Source organism: Rhipicephalus microplus, chromosome 9, assembly GCF_043290135.1.
Source record: "Rhipicephalus microplus isolate Deutch F79 chromosome 9, USDA_Rmic, whole genome shotgun sequence".
Taxonomy (NCBI): Eukaryota; Metazoa; Arthropoda; class Arachnida; order Ixodida; family Ixodidae; genus Rhipicephalus; species Rhipicephalus microplus.
The window spans coordinates 102,485,353-102,502,252 of NC_134708.1; the positions used below are offsets into that span (position 1 = coordinate 102,485,353).

Consider the following 16,900-nt stretch of genomic DNA (forward strand, 5'->3'; position numbering starts at 1 on the left):
CAGCTTTCACTGTAAAATTATGATCATTTTGACTTATATGGTGCCTAGCGCGGCCTACGCTGTTTGTTTCATCCTAAGCAATTATCATCGCACTGCTAGTGTTTCACTTACTGAGAGTACGCTCCTCTTTGCATTACTCTCTATTCACAGAAATGAATCACACATTTCGTTCTTTCATAAAATCCATCACCACAACGCTTTCCTTCACTCACTGTGGATTCGCCCGACACGGTACCATTCAGCTCGCCATGATCCCGTGCACAAAGTCAGAGTACCTCGTCACAATACCTTAGCATGTTCAATTTCATTCCGTCCTGACACCTCAGTTGATTGGAATAACCTACCTGCATCATTAGTAAGCATCACCACCTGCACTTGCTTTAAGAATGCACTAACAAACTCGCAAATCAGAATTGTACTAACCGGCGTGAGTGTTATTGGCTGCTTAGTGTGTTCTTTGTGGATTGAGTCCAGTTGTTATTTATTTAGTGTACTACTTGCGCGTAATAATTTACCAATATTTATCATTATATTGATCTTCATTGTAATGTCTTTACATAAACCAGTCTTTATTTGTTGTTTAACTATATATACGCCCCTACCCTCTACAATGTACAAATGTACCCTGACGTTCTCACAAATAAATAAATTAATTAATAAATAAAGGAGTATGTGCCACAGAAATAGCGTATATATAAAGGGACTGCCTACCGTCCTTCACTGCTTTTCTGTTTAGTTTCGAAATAAGCAACGTGCCATCTGAGGTGCCTAATCTTGCAGGGATTTCTCTGAAAAGTGCGTAGATATTTTTAAAACAGAATTTTGATATCCGAGTTCGGTCACCTTTCATAGGCGGGATGAATGCCCACAACACTGGTCGGTGGAGGCGCTGAAAATTGTACTGCCAATAAAGACGAAAACTGGAACTGCATGCGATCTTTGCAGGCTTTATCAAGTTTTGTTTATAATTAAACAATACATTAGTGGTCATTTACGGCACGCACACACTTTTTCTTGTTATTAGCTGCGGCGAAGGCCGTGCTCGCGTTTCTCCGCCGTCCGCAAGCAAGTGAATGAACACACCGCTGGCAGCGCCACCAGGCGCTTATTTAAACGCGTGAAGAAAAAAAAAGCAAGAAATTAGTCTCTGGTGGAGCCTCAAGCCGCCTCAAGCCGCCTCAAGTGCGTAATATACAATTACAGGTTATACATGTTTGTTTTAAGCAAAATAAGTCTTCCTGTTAGGATTTCTTGTCCTACCAGTAGATTGCACCACATAGATTTTGGGAGATGCTAGCAGTCGGCTTTCGTCGACTTTCAACTTCAAGTTAAAATATAATTTTTTTTATGGGAGAAAAGCACGCTCGTTGTCGCCGAATTGATGAACCATCTCCTCATTAGCGCTACAATTAGAAAAAAAATTATCCGAATGGTACCAGTCTGCTGAACTATTCACAACTGGTCTACTAAAAATGAAGAAGGCAACAAATAGCTGCACAGAGGTGGTGGTGAGCGAAAAACCCTGAATATTTACAAGTAGCTCACGCTACAAAAAGAAAAAAAAACAACAGCTGCTGCGTGAATACCCCGAAGAGAAGAAAGCCGTTCTCTTTGTGGTATTTGATGAATTACGACGAAATGCCTGTAGATTTATGAGAGGTGCGAACACTTGACCCTATTGCGTGTCGAGATACGAGTCGTGCGTGTGCTTTGACTCACATCTGTCTGTGCTTGGATGCGACATTTTAGCTAACGACTACAAAAAACCTAGAAGCAACCTAAACGCTGTGTCACCTATAGCTAAAGCCTGGAAGTGAACATATAGAAGCAACCAGGTGAGTCTTGAGAATCGTCAAATTTAACTGTTTCAACCTTTGTGCGGCTTACTGTGAGGTTCGTTTTTTTTCTCTCTATCATGGAGTTGGCTTTCTCTCAAATTCGACCTCCACGGCCATTTGACAGTTTTATAGTCGCTATTCCATTTTCTTTCACTTACTATTTTTTTGACGAACTCTAATGGTTTATCGATTGAACTCTTTCATCTGGACCCGTGCAAATGCTATCACTGTTTAAACTTTCCAACAGCTAAGGTGTGTCACGTAGATAAACAAACAGCCTTCGGCTATTTCGAATAAAATGGGTAGAAACTTGGCAGGAGGCTTTGTCTAGCAATTTTACCAAGATGTTTTTTATGTACATTGCTCATGCATCACGAGAAAGCTAACAATGTAAGGTAAAAAAACAGAAATGATTAAAGAGGTAATAATCTGAACACATATCTGCCTTTTCCTACTATCACAGCCAGGAATCGCAAACATTGACGCAGCTCGGAAATCTCCCTCCAGATGTCACTATATACAGAAGCTAAAAGAGTGCGTGCGCTCCGCCAGCACCAGTTGCGAGACAGACTCGTAATGCAATCAAGCATCCTCTTCATCTTGATCCCCTACACCCGCTTCTGAGCACTGTATTCGAAAACTATGTCAGCACTACAAGCTTTTTCGACACACCCTGTCATAATGCAGGAGGTTATGGGGGTTTTGGAAACAAGATTTCAGGCCGGCAAAATGACCCGAAAAGTCGCAAGGCTTTGGCTACTCATTAAAGTTAGACTTGAATTGAAGCAGTGTTTCTCAGGAAATTTACAATCAAAAGCAGGTTTCGAAACCTCTCTCCTTATCATTGTAAGAGAACTTGAAAGAGGCCAAATTTGGACTAATCTGAGGCAGTTTTTATAGGCTCTGTCGTAATGCCTTCAACTCACTTGGGAAGAGGGGCGCATTTCGAAACTTTGTTGGAATTACGCCTAGAATGTGATATCACTTCCGTAATATCTGAAACGGAAAGTTGTTTTCATTATCATATTTTGTTCATTAGGTATGCTCTTCTTTTTCGCTCTTCCCTCACAGTTCTCACGTCCTTATACCCCGGTGATGACCTGAACAGATAAACTTAAAAGTTTAAAAGCCAAATAGTTGAATACTAGTCATATTTTTAGTGCTAGACTGCAAGTTATGAGGCATGCGATGCATCGACAAGCTTCTTTTTAAAACTATTAATAGAGTTTTGTTATGCAAAATAGGGGAGCCATTAATCAATATAAGCCAAAAAGCAACGTAAAGGAGGCCCATTATTACACTAAATAATTAAATAGGGTCCTTAAAGCTGTATCGGTGCAAGTACATGAGTTTAAAAAAATTCGCGCGTAAAGTAGCCTTCACTGACACTTGCCTGGTGTCACCACTAAAAGACAGCGAATGGGCCGTGCGCAGCAGCAGCAGCAGCAACAACAACAAATAAACAAACGCAGCATCAACAACAACAAAAGTCGACAAGGAGAGATGGCTCATGTCACTGCACGCGCCCTGATAAGGCTCAAGGTTACGGAGAGGACCGGGCGAGTGCCTAAAGTGGTCTGGCTGTTATGCTAATGCCTAGCCAAATTCTTCGCATGCCGCCGAGACATTCCTGCATGCAGACTCGCATGCAGTGCGCTCTTTGTGTTGTCGCTACACTGTCGCGGGATCTTGTTCTAATCACAGCTTACGCCTGCCCTGCCCTGCGCTTAATCCGGAACTAGCCAATCGGTCGACAGCGCTCTGTTTACCATCGCTATTTAGGCTCAGCTTCTCAGAAAGGTTTCATTACCTTAACAAGAGATACGGGTCACAGCCTTTTGGAAATAGAAAAGGCTGAATAATAAACGCAAAATTTTAGTATGGTTACATTATATTGTCCACGAGCCTCTTCGTGACCTTTGATGTGTACTGCAGGCGGAACGCTTTATTACCAATATTCAATTGCCGCTGTTTTGAATCAGCCGATTCTGATTTATGCGTAGAACTTTTCTGGTGTAATGTCGTTGTTGAAGTTTTTAGTATTCATCAAGCCATGCCTATACTCTTTGTTAACACTTGTAGTTGGTAACAACAGAAGCAAGACAGAATTGTTCAATCAACCCTAGGTGCCGTTTCAAGAGATGTAACTTTTTATTTCTTGATGTTGTACCTAGTTGAGGGATTCAACTGAAATTAGTGCCAACGGTGTGCTTTATTGCTAGCTCTTTTCATTAACTCATGAGCTCAACACCCTTTTTTTTCTCGTAATTTTATTGAAAAACACTATATTTTCTTTTCAAAGAAAATGGACCCAAATTTCTTTCGCCATAAAATAGTCGCTGGATTTGCGTGAAGAGCGCTAACAAAGTCAGTATAATAGACATAAAACAACCAAGTTATTGCCGTTAATTTCGAGCTGAGTGTCAGTTGTTACTTGGTAGCAGTCATACCGTAACTACTTGAACCAGAAGCCCTGCTGAACAGGTATACAACCGTGAATACACACAGCACCCCAGAAAACGACTTTAGGTTAACTATGTAGCGATGGTAGTTCACTCTTTCTATATTCTTCTGGGCGTGCTTGACCACATTTGAAACGTATGCGTCGTAATTCGTCAGGTAATTGATAGGCAAAATCATCGCAACGACACGTCACACCAATTCAGCATGACTTGCACTAATATTACGTATACAGTAATGTGCCACGCCCAGACCAGCTAGCCTGTAGTCACAACTACGAGCGGACAGTTCCCGGCCCTCTGGCTAGTTAGAGTCAGTGCTCGCCTTGAATACATTTCTTCTCATCCCTATCATGTTGTTATGATTGATGTGTCTAAACGGCATCAGATCCACTGCGTTCAGACAGTCAGACTGTAAGTTTTGACACCCGCTCGGAGGCATCGCTATTGAAGGTTCGAACTTCCCAGTGCTTGCAGCGGAATTCTCCTCGACTTGATCAGCCCAAACACATCGACACTCGCCTGACAGGTCTTTGCCAAAGACACTCTTCCGTCACATAAGGCTGCTGCCACATGCATGGCCGTCACTATATTCCGGTCCATGTTCGGAAACCCAATACTAATGCGTTGTTTTAGCGTGATGGGCTTCAAGCTCAGGCAGGTTAGTACAATTTTCATGCAAATAAAGCCTGCTGGAAGTCACCTGTCTCTGTCTATGCTTCTCTGTGTTTTATAAACACTTGTGCACGGTAAACACCTTTTAATGATGTCGGTGCCTGAAGTTGTAAATAGTTGTAGCATCCAAATTTCAGCTCTTGAACTAAACGGGAAGCATGAACTGAAAAGCTCACCAGTTTCTCTAATTGCCCTGTGTTTACGGTGCTCGGCTGCTTGGTGCTAGGCAGCTCAATAGATGCGGCTTCAGTCGCGACCACGGTGGTTCACATTTCGGTGGAGGCGAAGTGCTAGAGCCTGCTGTAGAGGTGATTTCCGTGCGCGTCAACGGATCTCTTATGGTTAAAATTATCACGACAACATAAATGTGATGTTCGTCATAGCTTAAGGTACTTAAAGACGTTCATTCAAAGAAGTCATAGGGCTGAAAACAGAGGGAGCAAAGAAGACAGAAAAAACTTCTTTCTCAACACTAAAAGTGTTGGATGTTATCACTGTGTATATGTCGTTATTATATCCTCTGTTTTATAAACAAGAGTCTCTAATGAAGTAAACTAGATTACCAGCACGCCGACGCCTACGCTTTATTAAGAAGACAGGTACGCGCGCGCCCAGTCATTTTCCTAGGTCGCTTTGTTTAGAGCGCAAGAGTTTCGTCGTATACATACCAAACCAACTAGACCAAAGTCTGCAAAGTCTGTACTCCTGGCAGGTCAACTCACCAACAAACCAATCAACCTAAGAAAATAATTAATTGGGCCCCTGTCTGGAATCTTAGCCGCACGCAGTGCTGCACCGATTCGAACCAGCATTCTGGGACGGCGCTGGAATGCCAAATGCAAAGCGCGTTCTACGGCGGTGAAAGTCAACACGGGAGAGGGAAAGCGCGAGGGGTGACATCGTCGGGATTTCCCGCGGTGATCGCGCACTGAGAAACCACGCGAGCCAGACCACGCCACTTTCGTCGACCCACTTCAGCGATCCGCGGGAAAGCAAATCGCCAGTGGGTGACTGAACCCCGTCGCCCGCTTGGATCTGCATTGCTCCACCCCGCGAGTGAGAAAGGGTAGAGAGGGGCGCACCGTGTAATTAGCGAGAAATGCATGCGTAACACCGCATTCGTAAAGGATCCCGGCCGTTTTCCTGCGAGTGCGATAGACAATGCCTTGGCACAGTTGTGTGCGAATGGGGCGACAACGTAGGACGCAGCTCCCGCTACGAATAAATGCTACCGGAAAAGTGCAGTGTCTGCATTAAGGACCGTTGACACATTGTATGAATGGCCTCAGTTCTTTTCGTAGTATTTTGCTTTTACATTTTTGATGGTGCTCCTTGTTTTGAACATCTTGTTGGTGTTTATTCCTCTCGGGTGCCTCGCCAGGACCTCTTTACTCGAGAGGGGAGGACGCTATTCATGACAATTAAGCCCCATGGATGAGTGGGGGGAGAAGACAAAGAAGCGGGAAACTTATGGGATGTGCTGGTTACGTTTAGTGTGGGGCAGAGGAATGCCAGAGAAAAGTCTGGGAAAGTTGCAGAACTCCACCCCCCTGGTGCACTTATTTTGTTTCGCACGGGTTTTTTTTTTTTTCGTCAGTGAAGTAATAACAAAATTACGGGAGGAAGTAAAAGAGTACAGTTTTGATGTGACTTCAATTTTTGAGGATGTACAACACTTTGATAAATCATGGTTGGTTCATTCGCGTGTAATAATAACACTCCACTCCGGTGATGCAAGGTGATGGCAAGTGTTCTTTAGACAAGTCAGAAGGTCTTTAAGACGAGTAAAGCATTTCGAAAAATTCTGTGAAAGGGTACGTTGTCTGCGGTGTAAAAGTAAGATGTTCCACTTGGTACCAAGAAATAAATTCGCATCACACGCTCGAAACTGGAAAAAGCGTTTCAGAATCTAAAAAGCCTGTCATTAAACTCGTACAACACAGCAGGTGTGAGGAATATGGTCTTATGGTGAACTTATACGGCCAAGAGAATCTGTCAGTAGCCAGACATGCGGGGCCGAAAATGAGAACTATTCAGAGGGCTGTAAACAATCCAGTGCGTCATGAATTCATGGTAAGGGGTTAAAATCTTCCCTGTCAACATCACTTAGACGTTACTAATTGGAACGAAAGGTTTTCCTGCAAAACAACATTTTCGCAAAGTGGTAATGCCCAAGCTGAAGAAGACGTAGATTTTCGGGGTGACACATAGCTTACATTTTTAGGTGCAATTGCGACACGTGCGTTTGTGTTTTCGCTTGTAATTCACTGCGCTTAACACCTGTCTGAAGCCGCCTCCCCCTCTTCTTTTTGTTGCTTTATTTCTCGCCTTCTCTTCACTTTCCTTCCTGTAATCTCAAGTAATCAGCCGTAGATCACTGCGATGGCAAATGAAACAGCACTGACTCAAACCTCATGCTCATTCTTTAAACTCTGCTGTGTTGTGAGTGTAAACACTCGACAGAAGCCTGTCTATTGTGTGTTGTGTAGTAGCCTACAATGTGGCGTAGCCGCTGAAAATTCAGGGACCCTAGCCCCATCGAGCAAGAGGTGGGGGCGAAGGGGGTAAACGAAGTCTCACTGGTGAGTGCCTGAAGAACTATTTCTCTTTCTTTCTTTCTTTCTTTCTTTCTTTCTTTCTTTCTTTCTTTCTTTCTTTCTTTCTTCTTCTTTCTTTCTTTCTTTCTTTCTTTTTTTCTTTCTTTCTTTCGCTCTATCTTTCTTTCTTTCTTTCTTCCTTTCTTTCGTTATTTCTTTCTTTTTGTGGCTTTGCGTACTGCTGCTGTCTAGGAGTTTTCTTCCTGCCTGCCGGAAACTGTAATTTCATCCATGTGCTTGCCAAAGCAACACTTGACTCTCTAGAGGCCACAACGACTACCATGTGTTCTTATCCAGGCAAGAAGAAAATGTGTCAACGTGAAATGAGAAGCCACTTCGACAATAGATCGAATTGCCATAACAGAAACGGCTCAGTGCGGAAAACCCCACGATCCTGAAAGCATCCCTTATCGGAAGACAGTCAGTACAAAGGTCCATGCCACCGGCGCACTTTCGAGAATCTCACTTCTGTAAGCTCGCAGGGGCGGGGTTCCTCGCCTGCGTAGCTCCCATTGAAATCAATGAGTTATGACGCGGTTCACTTGAAGAAAAATGGCGAATTTTAAATAACGTGCTCTGTATGTCCACAACAGGTCAACACACCAGCAGGGTCGCAAATCAGGCCAGTTTGTTTACGTTCATATCTGAAAATTTCGTTGAACCACGCTGCAAAATACAGACAGCAGAAAACAGACAGGACAGCGCTTAGACTGAAAAAAAGTTTTATTAAACATAAAACGTATATGAAGCAGATAAGTCTTCTTTAGATATCTAATTAATGATGCATTTGAGCATCGTGTACCTAAAGCAGATGTATCTAAAGGTATATAAAGCGAATGCGCATTTCCTTGTGGCGCGCAGAATCGTGTATCTGCTTTCTATACCTTTTGTGATTATTAGAGCTTCTGATGTGATTGTAAGCGCTCTCCTCTATATATGCTTACTCTTGTCCGTGTTTTTCAGTTCGCTTAAACCCAATTCTGAAACAGATCAACATGGTCTACATCAGCAGCGCAGGCCGAAAATAACCGTGAGTACTTTACTAAAGGAAGCAGGCTAAATAAACGAAATATGCGTATGCATTAACTTTTCGCTATTCTAGATTCCGACGTGCGCCGCCACGTTACGTTGAATATGCAGGAACTTCACGGAAGCGGGGAAATCCCGCAGCCTCCCACGCTTGGGCACGAAGGTGGTCCGCATTGTGTTGTGCCTCTGTCATCCTGGGGCGGCCGTACGCCGTAAACCACACCCCGTTGATTTATCTACATTCAGGTCATACCTCTCTTGAAGGCATAAGAATAACTCAGACGAGTAGTGGCTCGTATTTCAAATATCTTCAGCTTGTTGCTCAAAGTAAAAACACGGGGGTCGAGCACCCTTAAAGAAGTGTCTTAGCGCTTGGTCGTGGTCGAATTTATCCTATTTTTTCACGCTTTCATTCAATGTGATGATATCTTAATGAATCATTAACCTATCAGGTAGTGTTAGGTCCTTCGTTTGACATCAGCAGCACTAACGTAGTTATAGGAGCCATCATTACATTATTTCAAGCCACTGAACTTGATGCACGTTCTTATATAAAATTACCCCAGCCTCACAGGATCATATTCTCCTCTCCCTATAGCTTACCATCGTAATTTGTCACTCTTTTTCTCCACCGTTCCCTCTCCCCATGTAGAGAAGTAGGCCAGAGCAAACTGTAGCCAAGGCCGACGTCTCTGCCTTTCTGTAAATAATTTCTCTCTCTCTCTGTCACACACACACACACACACACACACACACACACACACACACACACACACACACACACACACACACGCACGCGCACACACACACCCACGGACACACACACGCACGTGTGCGCGCCACGCGCACACACGGAATACCATATTGTTAACATCTTTGCAAGACCCACCCCAAGGCGCTGGGCAGCTGACCCACAGTTCCTACGATCGAATCCCAGCTGCGGCCCCTGCGTTTCCAAAGTGGGCGAAAACGCACACTGAGAGGCTAGTGTCTAACTGCTCTTCTCTGGGAATGTGATTGTCACGAGCATCATTCCCTGAAGAGTACCCCTATATTGCCGTAACGTGAGATATATCACAGAGTAGATTAGGCAACTTCGCCTGTTGTTATTGAACTCGAAAACATTAGAAAATATTTTTTTTTTAGTATCTTGACATATGCTGTTGAAACGATGCATTTTTTTTGTTTACAAGCACGTGCTTGTGGTTCAGTGTTATATTAATTGCTTGATCTTTTTTTTTAGTACTAGACCTGTTAAGCTTTGTAGTTCTTTAACACCTGTTTTTGTTCTTATTATGTGCACTATTTCTTGTTGGTTTCTTTCTCTGATCCATGTAACCGCCAATTTTCCGCAGTTTCATTATGTTGTGTTAAATACGTAACCCTCTCCCCTCTGTAATGCCCTCTGGCCCTGAGGGTATTGAAATAAATAAATAAATAAATAAGTAAATAAATACATAAATAAATAAATATTGCATTCGATTAAGCGTAAATGATAGACTTGCGTTTGCGAAACCTATTCCTTCTTATCTATTGTTATACCTTGTGCAAAAAGCAGTGCAATATTCAGGTCGAAGTTGTAAGATATTTCATTTTATTAGGACAATTTCATTCGACTTCGAATGTAATGTTCGGGGACCCTAAAGCTTTGCCTTTAAGAGTACAGCGCTATAGCGATATTCAGTTCCTAGTGCATGCTTCAAACACTTTGTGCGTGAAATCTTTTTGAACTTGCCTTGCACCCACTACGTGCCTTTAAGGGAAAGGGAGCAGTTGCGTGTATGCCTTTTCTAGTTAATTACCAACTTTCAACCTCGAGTCGTTATGATGGTCACATGTTCTCATGCCTGGTGGTAATGGGCGCTTGTACCAAGCATTATTGCTGCAATGCCACGCTGTAATGTGAAGCATGTGTATAGGACGCATGTGTTTGTAAAGCGTGCTACTCTCACTGCAGTTCCATGCAGAGGAAATTATTTTCACCGTATTTACCAGCAGACGCTTGGCCGTGTGGTAGAACATCCTCTTGGCACACAATTGACCCGGGTTCGATTCCCACTGTGACCAAGGATTCATTTCGCTTCGTTCTCAATTTTTTTGGTCACGCATAACATAATTTTTCGCTCACAGCCATCGACGCCGACGGTAGAATTTCTATAAAATAAGCTCTTTAACGCTATCATGTTCAAATAGTTTGCGTGAAGTACAAAGAAGCAAAGAGAAGCATCAGGTTTTTCGCATGACACGCATGTGGGCAACAATTTGTTAATATTAATATTCGTTAGGGAAGCGCATTGCAGGTTCTTGTTTGTAAGCTCCAAATTTATTCGAATGGTAGATTTTGGGTGTGAATAATTGTTGTTCTTTTTTTCCACTACGTATGTAGCAACAGTTTATTTACAAATGAACCTCATGCCGAGATAGGCTTCGCTAACGCCGGCCAAACCATCATCATGACGTCAATGTTACGAAACAAGAACTGAACAAATGAAAACAGAAATAAGTAATGATGAAAAGCCGTATGTATGGATTCACTTTCTTGTGCGTCATGAACACCTGCAGGGGCAGATGATATACTTCGTATACTACAGGTAAATTTGCAGAAATAGAGTTCATGCACCTCAGTATAAGTGCCCTACAAATGGAATATATTTAAGAGAAGCAATAATGTCAATGTCGAACAGATTGTTAAAATTGCGCCCATCAAAATACTCGCATTCTTTCTTTATTGTCAGGATGTTGCCACGGTTCAAGCCTTCGCTAGTTGTTGGTGGTCATCTATTGAGGCTGTTGAAATAGTATCAATCAGTTAATTACATTGCGAAAATTATTGCGGAATTTATGATTCAGATATTGCCCTGACATGCATTTTGAATGAAGCCTTTCGATATAGTTTCACCCTGTGTTTGCTATACTTTGTAGCTTGGAGCTGTTGTTTCAAGGTATGTCTTGCACCCGATTTAGCGAAAAACAATTCAGTGGTATTGATAAGACACACACAAAAAACATTGGCCCCGTATCTGCATGTAATCTGCAAATGTCGTCGAAAGACGATAAGTCTTGCGTGTGGAGAGAGTGAACAATACAGTTATTTGATGTTCTGCGCAAGAAAATCAGTCAATGGAATTCTGGAGGCGCTGTGTTTGAGTGCATCGAGCGTGCAGCGGAGGTGAACGAGCGCATCAAGTCACGTCACACGTGAGACATAAGCACCATCTGGCAGTTGTCTTAGAAAACAAAGCGCGTGGCTTTGAGACGGATGTGCGCGCCTATCTCAGAGGTGATAAGGTGTAGAACGCAAGGCGACGGGTAGGTGCCACCACCATTTCGTTTTAGCAAAGCGTTGGGAACACTCGCCTTTCCGTGCAAGCGTTGCATGGTCAGTGCAGCGTGATAAATGCTACGGTCTTTAAAATTACTTATGTATGCCTTTTCTAGTAAGAGACACACATGCAGAATATATACATGTTGTTATGTTGCGCCAGACATGAGCAATAATTGCTTTTTAATTGACAATTGCACAAGCATGAACGCTTAACATTGAGCAACGTAGTTGGGTGCTGCGGATGAGGTCGGCCTTTTCAAGTACCCGACGCCGTTAAGAGTGGACAAATCGACAAATGCACAGACAGACAGACAGACAGACAGACAGACAGACAGACCAAAAGATTTGCGTCGAAGGTCTCCAAGAAAGACTATTGTCTTTAAAGAAAGCGTAATAAGTGTCATGCGTTGCGTGCACAATCTTCGTCGATACATGTCTACCTCGATCGTACATATGGTTCAGCCCGGACGGCACCCACCTCCTCCATTCTGATAGGCGAGGTAAGGAAACCGCCAGACGTTGCCGATGCCCACGGATAGGCCGACGCAGGAGAGGAGAAACTCCCAGCGGCTGCCCCAGTTACCGCGTGACGTCACCGACTCGGAGCGCTCCCTGTGAGGAGGGGGAGGCGCAAACGGGTCGTCGTCGTCATCTTGGACTTTGTTTGGCGTCACCGTCGGAGGTTGGTGAGGGGGAGCTGCGTCGTAGCCATTCAGGTGGACTGGAGTCAACGTCAGAGATCCAGAATTCTGCGTAAAGGTGAAGAGAATTCAGATTATAAATTTGAAAAGAAATAAAACAAATAAATGTACAAAATAGAATATAGAGTGCACTAACAGATAACAGCCCACATATAAGTCACTTCTGCGTATGATTCCAGGCTAAACTAATGGTATCTAGAAGGCATCGTTTGGTACAATAGAGGCATCTTTTCAGTGCAGTAGAATATAGCTTAATATTCTGCAGCAAGTTTGGCTTAATTCACTTTTTTATTCGAATTCGAGGATTGATTTGATGTATGTTGTGCTATATTTTGTTTTATTATCACGCATACCGATGAGTGGATTTCTCAAGGGGAGAGTTAAATACGCTAATGTTAAGACCGTAATATGCAATTTTAATTTCTTCATAGTATTGAGTTCATTATTGCTATGGGAGGTTTAAGGCAGCTACCATGAAACGTTTTCTCATGCACCTCTGGCCCAACATTGTGAAAGGTCTCAGAAAAAAACGAATACCAATCAGCTATTCTTACTTCTGGCTCGCTGTCTCAGTGTCTCCTCTTCTTTCTTTGGTCCACTTTATTTATAATTTAAAAATACTAATAATATATTAATAATATTATAAGAATATATGTGTTTATAATTCCTAAAACCATTATTTTCTGTATGAGAGGTGCCGCGATGGAGGGTTCCAAAAGAGTTGACCACCTTGTGTTCTTCATTGTGCGCCGACATCGCACCCTACACGAGCATCTATAGTTTCACACACTGTGACCGGGACAGAGAACCCTCGACCTTCGGATAAGCAGCCGAGAACCATAGCCACTGCTCCACCGGAAGACTGCAGAAGCCTAGACAATGCGGGGAAGTGGCGTAAAATGGCAGTAAATACAGGTATGAAAACGCAGGCACAGACAACTGTGATTATTTCTCAGGAGCCTTAAATGTGAGTCAAAATTAACGAGAACAATCGTGTGCTAAAGCTATTACTAAAAATTCTCGCATATCCACGAAGTGAATAATGATGAAGAAGCTTTCTCTAGAGGTCAAATCCGGCAAACCATGAATCCTTTGTACAAATGCTCAATCACCATCATATAAAGACATGACATGAGAGTTGTGTGGTTGTATATACATGTTATATACACAATGTTTAGTATTTACTTATCAATGTACTATATACAGATATTTACATACTGATACAGTATGCAATTTTTGTTCAAGAGCGTATTATGGTAAGAACGTTTTCCTTTTAGTATAATGGCTTTGTGAACCGTACAGTACAAAGCCAGCGGAACTTGAATTATAGGGCGTTGTTGGAAATTCGAGAAGGGTCCTGGTGGCGAGCCCACGCTGCAGCCGCATTTCGAGCCCTCCACGCCACCACCTTGGCTTCTGCAGTGCTAAAAGTGGGTAGGTGTATTGACGCGCACAGAATGATGTCAGGCGAAAGAGAAAGGAAGCGCGCCGAGAGCGAGCGCACCATACCAAACGCAATAGTGATGTGGAGAACAGCTGCGCCTCTAGCGGGAGCAATGAGCACTAGCGTACAGACCGGCGCAACCATGAGAGACAGCACCCCCCCCCCCCCCGAGTGAAAGAAGCAAGCTCATAGAAAATGGACACGAGATAATTACTATATTTTACATATTAATATTTAAGCCCACTACTCAGCCTGACAGATTTTGAAGATCAACTATAGCAACAGTCTTGGTCACGCCTTCAATGATTCACGCTGATTAAAATAATCGCGACAGAAGCTGACTAATTGTTCATTGCGCTGGTTCGAGTGAGCAGCACGTGCGTTACAGTGAGCGCAAGAGACTGCGTAGATGCTGCGAGCATCGTAAAAGCTGGCAGAGTTGGTGTGTGTTCAATTTGATCAACTTGCAGTGCAGGGCGGGAGTTGGGACACACCAAAGATATGAGATATAGAAGTGCAGAATTAAGGGAAACAAGATAAAATCAAACTTCAAGAAAAGTGAACGAGTTTGTCTTTTTTTATTTCGTAACGTTCCGTTTGCTTTGATGCGAACGTTACTGGTTGGTGCCCATTATAACTCTCCTCTAAAACAAGATGTGTAGATCCGGTTCGTCGACCTACTTATATAGTCAATTATGAATACCAAGTACGTGTTGCTTTCCATTCCTACTTTTTCGCAGAAACATTGCAACACGTTGAAACAGGAGGAAATATGTTCATAAGCAGATGGAAATTAGCATGCGTCGCAAAAAGGGAGACCACTTTGCATCACGGGAGCCCGCGAAGTGTTGTGCTACACGAAGACACATTGGCATTATGTTTCGCTTGCCAGCGTGTGCAAAACTGCTTCACCTGTCGGTAGTATTACAAAACCTGCTTAACACGTTCTCTTCAAAGCATTGTAGCCGTAGAATAACTCAAAAACAGACACGCATTGGCTTTCTTAAAATTGAATAACCATCGGTTGTCTGTATGGCGAAGTGTAAGGGGTTCCTTTAAAGATTCAACAATGACGACGTCTAAGAGTATGCACCTACATTAATGAAGCTTTCTAAGAAGATGTACCCGTTTGACCAGCATTTCCTGTTGTGGTGAAGACTTCCTTGCCTGGAGAAGTGACACTTTGTGCGCCAGTATTTGTGTTACACGGTCTGGTTCAATAACTCAGTAGAAGGGTCCCACGAATTCGGCTGGATCGACGATGCAGTTTGTAAATAGGCAGCCTCGCCAAATAAAAACAAATACCGAGCACAGTGATGGAAAACTTCCTTTTGTGAGCTGTGGATGGCACAAGCACAGCTTAGTAACATGTAGATGTTCGCCACATTGGTTTAATGGCTAAAGGTGATGTACAATATCAGCCTTAAAGTTGAAGACAGCAGGTGAAAATAATTTTATTAACATGTGGGGTTTAACGTACCAAAGCTATCATATGTCTGAGTGACGCCATAGTGGAGGGTTGCGGAAGTTTTGACCACTTGGTGTTCTTTATAATGCACTGATATCCCACAGTAAACGGGCCCCTACCATTTCGCATTCATCGATATGCGATCACCACGGCCGGAATCAAATCGGCACCATAGCCACTGTTCCACCAAGACGGTGGAACATGCATGGCACAGGACTCAATGCGCTCAGCGCATCGCATTTCTTTTTCGTTGCGAAGCATTTGTTTTGCGGTTCCTTAGCACTACGCAGCAGGGACACTACACACAAGCTGGACGTTCTAACAGCCAATAGTCTATCAGTTCCAAGCAATGTCTGCAAGCCGGGCACAAAATTCTAGACCCATTGGAGTCATTCAGATGCCATTTCTTTTATGGCGGTTTTGCTTATAAACGTGAGCTCTAACAAATTTACCGTATTCTTCATGTATAGCCCCGCCACAGTGGTCTAGTGGCTAAGGTACTCGGCTGCTGACTCGCAGGTCGCGGGATCAAATCCCGGCAGCGGAGGCGGCGTTTCCAGTGGATGCGGACATGTTGTTGGTCCAAGTGCTCCAATTTGGGTGCACGTTAGAGAACCCTAGGTGGTGAAAATTTTCGGAGCCCTCCAATACGGCATCTCTCATATTCACATTGTGGTTTTTGGGACGTTAAACTCCACATGTCAATCAATCGATCCTTCATGTACAAGCTGTGGCATTCCTCTCAAATAGTTCTCAAGACATATACCAGTATCACTGAAAACTAGACAATGGTCTCGTCTACAGCCACGATGTACGCAAGTTTGCCGATCGCAACGCTTGTTCAATCCATTGATTCGGCCGGATTTCTTTTTATCTTTCACAAAGTGTGAGGTGACTACTGATGCGCGGAATATCTGAGGTCAGATATCTGTTTTTCTGCTGAAAACCATCGTTTCGACGCAAGAATCAGGCTAGCGTGAAGATATGCGCCTTTCTAATCATCAGTGACACACCTCCGACTTTCCATTATCAACAATGAAACGCTCGCTACGGTATTCGCACACGAGGAGTGTAAAGATATCACACTTGACAAAGCGCTGCCAGCAGCGAAACGGGTCCTAAGCAATCTGGCGTTGCCGTCTATGACCTAATGTGTTTCACTCGATGACCCCTCTTGATAGTTTAGCCAGAACAAAAACAAAATCGCAGTGGTCGTTGAGTCGTAATGGCAACGTGTCATTACGCAGGTAGAAGCTGACGAGGCAAAAGACTCCAAAGGTATTCTTTGTCAGTACCTTATTGTTCCACTGCCCCTCCACTATCCAACAGCCTTATGCAATTGGTTTCGCATGCCTTTGAGACCG

The 16,900-nt window shown here is 43.4% G+C and overlaps 1 protein-coding gene across 2 annotated transcripts in view; it reads right to left on the reverse strand.

Moving 5' to 3' along the window:
• LOC119163119 (sodium- and chloride-dependent glycine transporter 2) overlaps positions 1 to 16,900 on the reverse strand; it is a 149,777-nt gene that overhangs the window by 28,742 nt on the left and 104,135 nt on the right. For both annotated transcript variants that reach the window (XM_037415060.2, XM_037415062.2), the window contains exon 2: positions 12,402 to 12,672. In XM_037415060.2, coding sequence (XP_037270957.2) covers positions 12,402 to 12,672 — 271 coding nt within the window. The remainder of the gene's footprint in view (positions 1 to 12,401; positions 12,673 to 16,900) is intronic.